Genomic DNA, 14015 nt, shown 5'->3' on the forward strand with positions numbered 1-14015 from the left:
AGCTAATAGCCAATATTTTATATAACTTTCGAACACCATTTTAGACACATTAAGTCGTGATAATAAAATGCTACATTGCATCCTACGAGCAACACCATCACAATCGCAACATCTTTAGAGGAAAGAGTCCCTATTTTTCTTCGTAAATATTTAGTTCTACCACTGCTACCAGTTAGAACTAGAGACGAATTCTACATGTTCTACAGACTGTGATTACACCAACCGTAAGTGGCTAATAGATATATAGACCTAACATGATCATTCCAATTTCAGATTCATAACTAACAAAGGCTCCCTCACCAAAGTCCGTCTACTCTGATTGGATAAGCTCTAAAAATTCTAATCTGGAATGCAGTTCTTCGCTTTATAAACTAACGCTTACTAACATTAAAATATGACATCGTTAACAGACATTACTGCACCCGACGTTAAGTTCATTTAATGCACAAGTCATTTCAGATATGTAAGATGGAAAATTACAAGAGAGAAAATCATTAAACGAACGTTAAATAACCCGTTTATTTGCTTTCTTACGCTATCCACTAAAAGAATCTCTTTCGCCGTGGTCTTCGTCAAAACAACAAAATTAGTTTGTCTAGTTTTTTCACGATTAAATCTATGTGTAGATTGGCGCTGTTTAAAACCGTCGCATTTTACATTTATATACTGAAAAATTTAGCGCTTAAATATTTGCGTCTTTTACAAGAAGATTTCTCCTAAAAAATTAAAAAAAAACAAACAAACAAAAAAAAAAACAACAGAAGTGTATTTGTTAATTATTTTCTCTTTTCCATGCGATTTGACGACATTTTGTTTTCCGGTATCATGATACTGATTACTCCATATACAACTGTCGCAAAAAAACAAAAAACAAAAACAAAAAAAAACCCTCATACTTTCCGACGGCTAGCCAAACAATGCACGTGCGCACGTTGTTTAACTTGTGACAAATTGTCCGCAACAATTTGTCCGCAACAATTTGACATGTGTTATTCGTTTACAGATTACCAGAAAACCTATTAATGTTGCCAAATTAGGATGAATGAGAAAGGCGGTGAGAAACATTACCTTCATTAATGTTATATAGAGAATATAACTATATTGAGGATGTTAACTCGTGACTAAATTGAAGTTAGCTCCCAAATATTTGCGGTTTTATTATTATTATTATGCAATAAAGAAAAAATACAGAAATTTAATATGGCTATATTGAACATGTTAACTAGTGACTCAAATGAAGAGGTTAGCTCCAAACAGTTGCATCTTTTTTAATTATTATGTCGAAAAAGAAACAAATGCAGAAGTTTATCGAACGAAATAAAACGAACTGATTTTTTGCCAACAACCTTATTTTCGCAACATTTCTTTTTATAACATTCTGTATTATTTTTTTCTGGAACAAATCATAATGTAAAAGACGCTAGTATTTGGAAGCTAAACACTTCAATATATAAATATATATGAAATGCGTTGGTACTTCGGCACATTGATTTTGTCCACGGCGCCAGTGCCCACTATTTTAATGGGCCTAAGTGGCTCCCACTAACAACCGTAGTTTATTCATTTATTTTTTTATTTATTAATTTTTTAGGCAACGCCGGTACACGAGTCTTGTTAGTAATTAATAAAAATGAAACCGTAGTACATCACTTCATCTCTCCTCAAATGTTGGTATGGCAAAGTCAAATTATGGTTGAAAGAGTATGTGAGAGATAGGTAGAAAAGTATCGCTTACTCAATATAAAAAAAAAAAAAAGTCATAACGTGACCACGAAAAGGAGGGGAGCGTGTATAAAAGTTTATGAAACAATAGTAAAAAAAAAAAAAGAAAAAGACATCTCTACAAAAGTCATTAGCTACTTTTGGCCAAGATCAAAGTGTAGTATCTGTTCCGACAGATACTGCACTTAAGATGATTTGTACCAGTCAATGGAGGGGAAACCCTCTATACTGGGACAATTATTATTTTTGGTAACCAGAGTGCCCCTTTTTGCCTACTTTTAGGGGAGCTGGTTTTTACCTCACATTAAAAACGGCCTTGTGCCTAATTTGCTCAGTGGGGGAGCAAATAAATACCATCTGTTCTTCAGATGCGGCACTTCCATTTCTCGTTCTCTTTCGGTGGAGGAAAAATCTTTCACGACTGAGACAATTTTTATTTTTGTATCTTTTCTCCACGTTAAAAAACGACCCTGGTGTCTAACTCTGTCCCGTGGGGAGGCATTGTAAATAGGTACAAAAGTAATTAGCAAGATTCGTATATCAAAACTCTGGAAACACAGGACGGTAAATTAAATTCCATTAAAAAAATACATTTATTAATGATCTATGAACTACATAAAGTTGATGTTTTCGTTGCACTTTAGAAGCTACTTTTTTTCTATTTAAAAATCATTAAAACGAACTTAATATACACAGTCATGGATATGCGAGCGACTAAATAAAAGTTAATTTGCATATTCCATTGAAAAACGAACTTTCGTTAATTATTCACGTTTTTATGGTGTCTTATTAAATGATTGGTTTTATTTAATTATTACACTTAATTCTATTTATGCATATTTTCTACATTGGGCATAATTGTTTAACGTGAAAATGTTCTCACACACAAATGTATTATATTTATGTGTATGTGTGTGCGTGTGAAAAAACTTCTGATTTTGGGTCTACAGACTTGAAACTTAATATATTGGGGAATATGGATCTATCGAATAATTTCGATTTTGTTTTTAAAATGTAAAAATAGATGCTAAGGGGTCAAAATTAAAAAAAAAATGACCTTGGCAGAGTAAGTCGAATAAAGCTTCTACTCCTACTTTTGCGCATGCGTAAAATTGAACATTCATAATATAAAGTCACTTAATATTTTAAATTTCATATTTATCTGTCGGTAACTCAGACGGTAACGTCGCTGGAGAGATAAATAATGATTAAGGCTGAAGCGCTAAACGCTTTGGTTTCAATTCTAGCATCCAAGTCACATTTTTTATATAACTTTTTAAATCATCACTATAACTTTTTAAATCATCACTATAACTTTTTAAATCATCACTATAATCCCCACAGTGATTTAGGTAACAATACATTGTAGTCTACATTGCACTGTAGAGAATCTACTGTTGATTTTATAAAGTTATCTGTAAATAATGGCTTCACTTAAAGTTTAAAACGCAAAAGTCAAGTATCATGGTTCAATTGTGCTCTAAACAGAAACATTCATTCTGAACGCGTCCCTGTCTTATCAAAGAACCAACTGTTGATTTTATGTAATTATTTTTACATAATCACTTGAATTAAAGTTAAACGTACAAAAGTCAAATATTATGGTTCAGTTGTGCGCTAAGAAGAAACATTTATTTCGAATGCGTCCATGTCTTATAAAAGTATCTGCAGTTGATTTTATTGGCTCGGCCTTTCTGCTTGTGCAGTGATAAAACTTCTCAAACGTACTTGCCTGTTAGGTTGCATAAAAGTAATAACTCGTCAAAATCGGACTTCCTTCTTTAAGCTGATTTTTTCGATTATCGTTACTTCTCGGGGGCATTCCGATACAAAACGTACGTAACAATACTCACAGAGGCATCCCTTCGTGTGAAATCTTCCAAAAATCGGCCCAGTGATTTCCGAGTTCATAAACAACGGATTCACACACACTAAGTTTTTATATAATAGTAGATTATATATAATTACCATTTCATTTAATTATTTATTTATGAAAATATAGTAGAAACGTGCAAAATGAATAACCAAATTTCGGCTTCTCCTTTCACTTAAAAATTCACAAATATCCAAAAACTCAACCAATTTTAATGAGATGTTCAGTATTTAATAATTAACGATCACAGAATAAATTTCAACGTTAAAAACACATTACAAAAGTTGTGACTACTTTTAATGTAGCAATCTTTATAAAACGCAGCAACTATTAAAATGTGAGTCAACTATCAAAACGTTTTTCGTTTCATGTTTCCGAATGTCGCATTTTGCATTTATCAAGTGTCGTTACCTTTTTGGCGGCCATGTTGTCAATGTTTCGACTGTTAAGTTGTTTACCGACCTGGATAGTTTTAAACTTCTGAAAGTATTGAAATTTTTCTAAATATATGATTTCGTCGAAGAGTTGGGCGTTTCAGGATTTAAAATAAGTTTTTTTTGTTTTTTGTTTTTTTTAAATTAGGTGATTGTGCAATATAGTAAGCATAAAAAAAGAGGTGAAAAAAAAAAAAAAAAAAAGGCTTACCCTATCACTAGCGCTAAGTTCGATAGGGCAGTCACACAGGTAAGGTATTTTAACTAAACTGCACAATCGCCAACTTTACGGAAATCGTGCTCCAGCTATGATGGGAAAATGTGACGTCAGCACTTTATATACGACGTTAATCTAAGAAAAAAAGTGCTCTAACTATAGATTACTAGAGCCGGCGATTAGTAATTTGTTTTATTTTTTTAATGAAATAACCCGAAACCATTTTTAAAAAGGACTTAAAACAAATGTAGGCGGACATGTACGAGCGTGCTTGCTCACCCCCTCAAAATGCGTGGTTTTCACCTTTTTTAAAAAAGATTTTTCCGACGAATATCATAGATTACTATCTTAAGTATCATATTAAGAGGAAAAAAATTTGAAAAAACATTTATGACTAAAAAGGGGGTTCACTTTCTCGTTATAACGCTCTACTTCATTGCTACCTGACTTACTGTCCATTTCTTTACGGACGTGTCACGTGATTATAGTGTTATAACTCCGTTCTTAAAAATCATTAATTTTTTTTTTCAATTTTTTTTTCTGCTAATATGATTAATAATCATATTAGTAGAAAAAAAAAATGAAAAAAAAAAAAAAATCTGTAATCTATGATAATCGTGGAAAAAAAAAAAAAAATGAAAAAAAAAATAAAAAAAGGTGTAAAACACGCACTTTTAAGGAGTGTGCACTCTCGTACAGGCCCGCCCCAAAATAATTATAACAAAACATTTCAGGTTATTAAGTTTTTTTCATTAAATAAATTAAATAGACAATAATTAATAAAGAAAATACTCGTGAAGCAGAACATTTTGTTAAGGTAATGTTTTAATCTATAGTAATACAGTTATTGCATGTAAATATGATTCCAAAGCTTTAAATCTTAAAACATGAAAATTTAAATGTTAAAGTCAAAAATAATTATCGGCGGACCTAAAGAATCTTACCCCTCCTTTTTTTTTTTTTTTTTTTTTTACTTTTTTTTTTTTCTAGCGGATTATTATCGAATGGACACTAGTCTATCAGATTATAAAAAAAAAGTCAATATTGAAATATGGGTGCTTAGTTTCTAATGCAGCGTTCTAGTAAATTGATCAATTTTAGAACAACTCGACGGTTTTAGGCCACATTTCGCGAATTTAGTCTTCTTTTTTTTTTAAGCAGTTCAGTCTTTTTTTGAGATTTTAAAAAGCGAAATTAAAAACAAAAAAGGCTAAACTACTTGACAGAAAAAAAAACAAAAAAAAAAAAAAACGGCCAAATTCCCGAATAGTGATCTAAAAAAAAAACACCGAGTGGTTCTAAAATGGGGGATCGATTTACTAGAACATTGCAATAGAAAATGAGCACCTCTGCAAATATTTAAAAATTGACTTTTACATTTTTTATTAAGTATACGATGAAGAATTCACACACACAGGGGACATAACTCAGAATGCATATTTTACAATAATTTTAGCTCATGGCGATAGACTTTATTTTACTAAAATCACAATAGCAGTTCGCTGAATTTTAGTAATTTTTGGATATATTACTATTTTCAACATGACAATTAAGTACGTAATATTGTTTTTGCTAAAAACGACATATTAAAAAAAAAATCGATCTGCCAACTATCTCAACAAGCACCAACGTTCATTAGTTACAATATATGGCGGACCAGAACAAGCTCCCCCTCCGCGGCCGTAAAATTATTATCGTCGATAACAGATTTAACTTTCATGTTAGCAGGAAAAAAAAAAAAAATGAAAGTTTATTTCACTTTTAACGTAGGGGACTACTTTTAAATTATAACGTTCTATTAATTTTTTTATTTTAAACCACAAAAATAGCTTAATAAGGAGAATTTTGCTGATTTACCGGAAAGTGGGGTATCAATTTAATAGAACGTTATAATTTAAAAGTTATCTCCTATATTAAAAGTTGTTAAAAAAATAAATAAAAATAAAATTTTACTAATATGAAATCCACCGTAAGTCTGTTATCGATAATAAAAAATTATCATTAATTATCGATGAGAAAAAAAAAAAAAAAAAAAAGAAAACGTGAAAAGGAATTAATTTTACGGCAGGGCAAAAGCTCGTTCACGTCCGCCCAATTTATATATTTATTTGTAATTAGCAGGGCTACCCAGTGTTGCCGTTTTTCATTGAGTAACGTATAACAACACAATAACAAAAGGTAAAGCAATTATTTCTTTTAGGAAACGCTGCACTTACACATACCTGCTCTAAATATAAGGTTGGTAAACTGGCGCGGGCTATCCTCTCCTCTCGAGGGTAGATGTGCCTCTCTTAAACCGTGATAGGCAACCTGTCTAGTGATGGCATCATGATAAAAAAAAATACTCTTGATAGCCCTAGCAAAGCATCAAGTATTCAACTACGGACAAGATTTGAACTACACTACAAACTTGTGTAGTGAGTTCAATATCGGCTGCAGCCGCATGTTATGTTTTATTGGGCGCTTCTTCGATAATCTCAAGTCGTTCCCCACTTCCCACGATTTGATGAAGAATGACGTCATAATTGGAAGTAACACCCCCCCTACTCGAATAAAAAAGGGATATAGTCTGGGAGGATTGGCAAATGAATACAGTTGCCAATCCATGTAATGATAATCTCAATTCTTTCTCTACATACCACCATAATTTGAAGAGAAATTACGCCATCACCGGAAGTTACCATCCCACCTATCACCCCCAACACGAATAAACAGGGAGAGATAATGTATAGGAGGATTATCTAATTAAAACAGTCGCCAATCCATGTCATGATAATTTCAAGTTGTCCCCCCGCCATATATTACCATAATTTGATGAGGAATAAGGTCATCACCAGTAGTTACCACCCCAACTATCACTGCCCTACTCGAATAAACAGGAGGAGATAATGTATGGGAGGATTGCCGCATTTAAACACTCACTAATCCATGTGAGGATGATCTCAAGTTGTTTTTCCTTTCCTCGGTCGGTGGAGGAGAAAATGACAGACAATTTTTACTTTCGTTCCTATTCAGAGTGCCCCTTTTGAGGAGCTAGATTTTCCCCACATTAAAAACCAACCTTGTGTCTAACTGCCCTCGTGGGGAGGCAAGTAAACAGGAATGATAGCCGTGGTAAACGTAAAGAAAGAAAAAAAAAATTTTTTTCTTAAAAAGGTAGTCACCACTTATCAAGGCCCAGAAGCCACTCGGGGATAAGAGTTGTTGCGTGTACAGAACGTTAATATTGGAGAGTTGAAATGCCAAACAAAGTATGTAAATATTGTTCGTTTAAAAACCAAAAACAAACTTGAAAACTATTATCCTCATCCTTTCTTAGCTATTTCACGACGCTTCAGTCAACCACAACCACTCCTCCGGCCCCCGTCAGGCGGCAACCGCGACGGATAGGAACTCAGAATCTCCCAACTAAACGTTATAAATGATGGTGAACAGTCACGAATTAATGTAAGCGATGGAATCTATCACCGATGGATGTCAAAAAAGTTTTTAAAAGTACAAGTTTGATTAAAAATAGAACAATAACTGAACCACGTATTTTTCTTTTATCAGTTTCCCGGCAAAGAGAAGAAAAGAAAAGAAAAAAAAACAAGTACTGATGTGTGGTTTATTTTCTTTTACAAACGAAATTATGCCGCTGCTCTTAGCCTTCAGAGGGGGGAGGGGGATAAAATAAAATACACACACGATATGATTTGGGAATTTTAGGTAGGCCGCCCCCCCCCCCCGGTTTGCTGGAGGTATTGTTGTGAATGAGAACGTTAGTTAAGATCAGACTAGCAAAGATCCAGTGACGAGGATGACCGTAGACACCCCTCCCCCAATTTTTGAGTGGTATTGTGCCTAATTTTTTTGTTTATTTCTGTTTTGTTTGTAAACTTTCAGAGTGAATAATAAAAATACATAACTCAAAGTGTAGTATCTGTTCTGATGCTACACTTTACTTTTTTCACTTCGTTTTTTTTTCTTTTTTTGGGATCTCGGTTAATGGAGGAGAAGTCCTTCATTACTGATACATTATTTTTAATTTTTGTTACTGGTCAGAGTGCCCCTTTTGGAGAAGCTGGTTCCCGCCCGCTAGCAGTATCAGAATTTTTGTAGGAATTTTTGACACCCCTAACACGAAACTGCGAATACAATATAAAAATCTCGTAATTTCTCTGTTAAAAGTGGGTTATTTATTTTCTTTATGGATTATACTTCCAAAATAAACTATTACAGTTGTTTTAAAAGTAATAAAAATATTTTTATTTTTTTTTTAAAACAGTAATGAATTTTCCGAACTCAATATTTTTCAATTTTTAAACTCAATATTTTTAAATTTTTAAATTTTAAAAATCTATCAAAATTTTTCTATTGATTCTATTTTTACGATATTTTCAGGGTCAATGTGAAATTTTATGTTCTTTCCAATAAACCGAATATAATATTTTAGACAAACGTTTTTTTTAAATTCACGCCCCCCCATTTTCACGCCCCCCCATTTTGAAATGTCTATTAAAAAGTAAATAATTAATTTATGTTTAATAGGTTTATATATCACAAATTGAAGAGAAAAGGTCAATAAATAATATATTCAAATTTAAAACAAAAAAAAAAATCAGTTTTTTAGAAATTTACCTGTAAAGTCCGAAGTTTAAAACCTTATTTTATAAGAACACATTTTTTCTTTTTGTCTTTTTTTTTTTTTTTTTTAATGAAACCTTGGTCCTTGCTCCTTTAATTGAAAAAAAAATTAGGGCTTGAATTACATTTTTCGAGGAGTTATAAGCTTAGAAAGATAGGGGGTCGAATAATTTACGCCTCTCATTTTGAAATGTCTATTAAAAAGTAAATAATTAATTTATGTTTAATAGGTTTATATATCACAAATTGAAGAGAAAAGGTCAATAAATAATATATTCAAATTTAAAACAAAAAAAAAAAATCAGTTTTTTAGAAATTTACCTGTAAAGTCCGAAGTTTAAAACCTTTTTAAAAAAAAAAAAACACATTGTTTTGTTTTGTTTTTTTTTTAAATAAAACCTTGGTCCTTACTCCTTTAATTGAAAAAAAAAATTAGGGCTTGAATTACATTTTTCGAGGAGTTATAAGCTTGGAAAGATGGGGTGGAATTATTCACTATTTTCACGAAATTTCTGACACTGCTACCCGCCCGCACGTTAAAAACCGGCAAAAAAAAAAAAAATTTATATCCTAAAAAAATCCAGTGTTTCACAATGAAGCTAATTTGTAGAATAAAACCACGTGGATTCAGCAGTCGATGACAATTTGCAACATTTACCGGCGCAATTTCTTTCTAGACTAGTTCCATAAAAAATTCTTGAAAGTCTAGTTTGCCCCATTATTTTATACATGGATGAAAGGTGATATACGGATTTATAATTTTCCTAAAGGGTTAGTGAAAATGAAATTTAGGTAAAAATGGAATTCCGGTAAAAATGTCAAAAGTGAATAAATAGGTAAAAATGGCACTTTGAAATGAAATATTAGGACCATTAGTGAAGTGTAGGGAAAGAATCCGTTCCACTATTCTAAAATAGAGGCACCCACCCCCACCTATAATAAAAAAAAAAAAAATATATTTTCAATAGGCATTTACGTCAGTAGAAGTGAGAGCTAATCTTTTTTCTTTTTTAATAGGGATTAATCACAATCAGCATAAACACTAGTCTTACTGATTCTTTATGCGAGCGTGTATTTCTTTCTTTCTCTAGTCATTTGACCATGCATCATAATTTATAACCTTATCACAGCGCTAGCAGAAACGCCCAGCATATAAAATTAACGGTAGGTTTTTCTATATGACAGGGGTGCGTTCGAAATCAAGGTTTAGAGCACAATTGAACCAGGATACTTGACTTTTGCATTTTAAAGTTCAATTCGAACCATTATATATAAAAATAATTTTATAACCTGCTTCGAGACTCCAAAGATATCGTATCGGCTTTTATTATTATTATTATTATTATTATTATTATTATTATCACGTAACACTTGACACTACTTGTTTTCGAATCGAGACTTGTAAAACAAACAATATTCCCATTATAAAAAAAAAACATTGATTTTTTTAAAAATTTTATTTGTAAATGTAAATTTGTAAATTAATTTTGCTAATTTTCTGTATAATAATGTGTTTTTGTTTGTTTTGCTTTTTTTTTTTTTAAAGTAAATTAAAAGCAGTGGCCACCAGCGATTAAATCACTGAAATATAGTTTTCCATTTTCAAAACTTAAAAAGTTGAATTTAGATAAATATGGCAGCGGTTAAATTTTTATTTAATTTTTTTAGGTTTGTATTACTGTACACAGATTCGAAAAAGTCGTAAAAAAAAAAAAAAAAAAAAAAAAACCAAGTATATAACAAATGTTATCAAAGGCAAAGTTTGGGAAAGGGAGTTAAAAATAAAAATAAACCTAGGCAAAATATTAAAACCCACCGCCCACCGAATATGTCATCCTATGTCACAGTAACATATATTGAGCGAGTTTCTAACAGTATTTTGTCTAGTTCTCGCCATTTTTAACGTTCCAATATATCGGTAAACACTATGTTTTTCGAGATGAACAAACATGTTACATTAAATAAAAACACTAAAAACATACCCAGTTCGATATCAAAGGCAAAATAAATTACTTTTGTTTTGACAACTTTTTCGAATCCATGTGTAACAAATACATTTTTTTTTACAGATTATTATACATAAATATTTATTATAAGATAATTATCAAATAAAACGTTATAATTATTATTTTCGGTGCCTCTACAGAATTTGAACCTAACCGTCTTTTTCGAAACTAAAGTTAAATAGGCTCAGCCCCATTTTAAACTAGGAAAATGGGAGCTTTGCCCACACTTCCCGAACGATCATCCTAATTTTCCACTGTCAAAGTGCCATTTTTACTGGTGCCATTATTACCGAGCACCAGTGAAAATTATACACACCGGCGTTTATGATCATATCTATTACTTAAACTGTAAAAAAGATGAAAGTGCACTAGAGGACCAGGACACCCGAATACTTACCTTTTAGAAGTTGGTCACGGGGAGGTTGAAAATAAAACATGCCTTTCGGAATAAATACCCCCCTACCTCCCCATGTTAAGAACGGCTTTCGGAATAAACACCCTTTAGAGGTTGGACGTCACAAGCGGTGCGGTGTGCACATTGATTGACAAAAAAAAAATGCAAAACAGTTTTTTTTAGTTATCTTTACGATTCAAGTTTCTACTTTACTTCCGGTTGCTGTTTTGTTTTTAATTGACTTTTAAAAATAGTATATTTTGTTAGGTGAAAGTACAAAATAGATAAAGGAATCCCCCCTATATTAAGAAGGTTTTTTTTTTCCTTTTTTTTTTCTTTTTTTATAACGTTATTGCTTAAATAAGTTATTTTTAACGTGATGAGAGGGAGGGACAACGGGAAGATAAGTTTTATTATTGACTACGGTGATTAAATAAATCTCTTAACGAAAAAAAAAGGACAGTGCTAGAGTGCTTTGCTTTGCTTTATGTGTCTTCTGTGTTACCGTGCTATTTTTAACAGTATTTTCAAGTTAAATTCAAATTTTACGATACTTGTTCATTAAATTGTTAGGGTGAAAGTGCAGAATAGTTACAAGAAGACACCCTCCCCACGTTAAGAATGGGTTTCTAAACAATAACGTCATCATTTCAGCGCGATAACGTAGATGCACAAGTACTCTTAACTTGTTAAAATATTGGAATTTATAAATTGGGGGAAAAAAAAAAAAATAGAATTTGGTGCTAGTGTACTTACTGATCCGCGCTATTTTTTTCTTTTTTTAAATCGTATTTCCAAGTTTAATTAAAGTTTTAAATGTTTTTTTTTTGTTTTTTTTTAATTCAATTGTAAGGTTAAAGTAGTTACAAAACACCCTCCCCATGTTAAGAATAGCTTTTTAAATAATAACGTTATTATTTCAGCATGGATCAATAAGTGCGCTAGTACCTAAAACTTTAGAAATCTCATTATAAAAGTTTTAATAGACGTTATTCAACATTTAAAAAGAAAACCCTTCCACCTCTTGTGTTAACGTTCTATTTAGCACGTGGTGGAAAACTGGAGGCTTTTAAAGAGAAGGAAAGGGGTTAATTGTTGCTATGGTCAGAAACAAAAGAGACGTACAGATTTTTTTTTTTTTTTTTTTTTTTTTTTTTTTAGGAGCACGGAGCCATTTTTCTATATTTGTTCGAAGATAAGAAACATGATTTTTTTTTTTTAAGTAGGAGTTTACACGACATGTTATTTTAATATGACAACTAGTCACAACTACTATGCAATGATGATTGCCAAAAATGAATTCCTATTTCAGTCAACCAAATTATTTGAAGTGAAAGGAGTTCCCGATTTACTCCCGACTTAATTTAATTTTACTTAAAGCACGATTGACTGAAACTATTAAAACCAAGCCACTAAGTTAAACCAAGATATTCATCGTTTACATCAGACGGCAAAATAAAAACAAAGCTGGAAAATATCGTATGTTTACAAAAACAGGCACGAAAAAAAAAGGGTTAAAAACACAAATATATAACAAATAAATGTTACCAAAGGCAAGATAATTTACTATTCTACCTGAGCATGTTTTTATTTTTTTTTTTTTTAAACTCACTTTAAGACGTTTATTTGGCCAGAAAATAAAATATTGTCGAGCGTTAGGGGAGAGAAACAAAACAATAGTCGCAAGTTGACACTTACATATGTGAAGTAAGTCTTGATAATTGACTTAAAATCCAAAACAGGTGCTAATGCAGAGAGTGATCCGCGCTATTTTTTTAAATCGTATTTCCACGTTTAATTAAAGTTTTATATGTTTTTTTTATCCAATTGTAAGGTTAAAGTACAGAATAGGTACAAAACATTCTCCCCCCCCCATGTTAAGAATGGCTTTTTAAATAATAACGTTCAGCACGGATCACTCTCTGAATGAGTACCTAAACATAAAACGAAATATATGTTACCGTGACATTTATTGGGTGGGTTTCTAGCACTGTTTTGTTTTATTTTTAAGTTATTATCGAGACTTCAAATATTTAGGTGTTAAATCTTTATAAACATGTCAAAACAAGAGGGCATAACTCGAGTTCATAATAATCTGATCAATGACAGTGAACCATTTTATTTAAGCGTAAATAATAACACAAGTCAAGAAAAAAATCATCAGGACACAGGTCACAATAAGGAAAAACTGAAAAAAAAATGCTCGTTTCTTTTCATGATTTAAGCGAGTTTCATAATAGATCTAAGTTATAAAATATTATGGGTACTAGTGCAGAGAGTGATCCGGACGTAAATAATAACGTCATTATTTAAAAAGCCATTCTTAACATGGGGAGGGGAGGGTGTTTTGTACGTATTCTATACTTCAACTTTACAATTGAATAAAAAAATATATCATAAAACTTTAATTAAACTTGGAAATACGATTAAAAAAAATAGCGCGGATCACTCTCTGCACTAGCACCATATTATGGTACTTATGCACTTTTGTTACTGTGCTGTAATAATAACATTTAGAAAGCCATTCTTTCGATTTAGGGAGGGGAAAGTGTTTTGTAATTATTCTGTACTTTCACCTAACATGTTAATAAAAATGATATGGTAAAACTTGAAAAACATGAAAATATATATATATTTTTTTTTAAATAGCACGGTAACAAAAGTGCATAAGCACCAAATGTTATTTAATTATTTTTTTTTTTTAAAGTGCAATTATTTTGTTTTTCACTTACTTTGTCGATAT

General features: G+C 31.5%; 1 protein-coding gene across 1 annotated transcript in view; it reads right to left on the bottom strand.

The window, feature by feature from the left end:
* Positions 1-14015, bottom strand: part of LOC145293759 (S-adenosylmethionine sensor upstream of mTORC1-like) — an 852347-nt gene that overhangs the window by 838005 nt on the left and 327 nt on the right. The window contains exon 1 of the mRNA XM_080140267.1: positions 14005-14015. This exon is cut by the window's right edge and continues 327 nt beyond it. Within this exon, the coding sequence (XP_079996393.1) occupies positions 14005-14015 (11 nt within the window). The remainder of the gene's footprint in view (positions 1-14004) is intronic.

Source organism: Euprymna scolopes, chromosome 15 (assembly GCF_053919585.1).
Source record: "Euprymna scolopes isolate OS-2025 chromosome 15, ASM5391958v1, whole genome shotgun sequence".
Lineage (NCBI taxonomy): Eukaryota > Metazoa > Mollusca > Cephalopoda > Sepiida > Sepiolidae > Euprymna > Euprymna scolopes.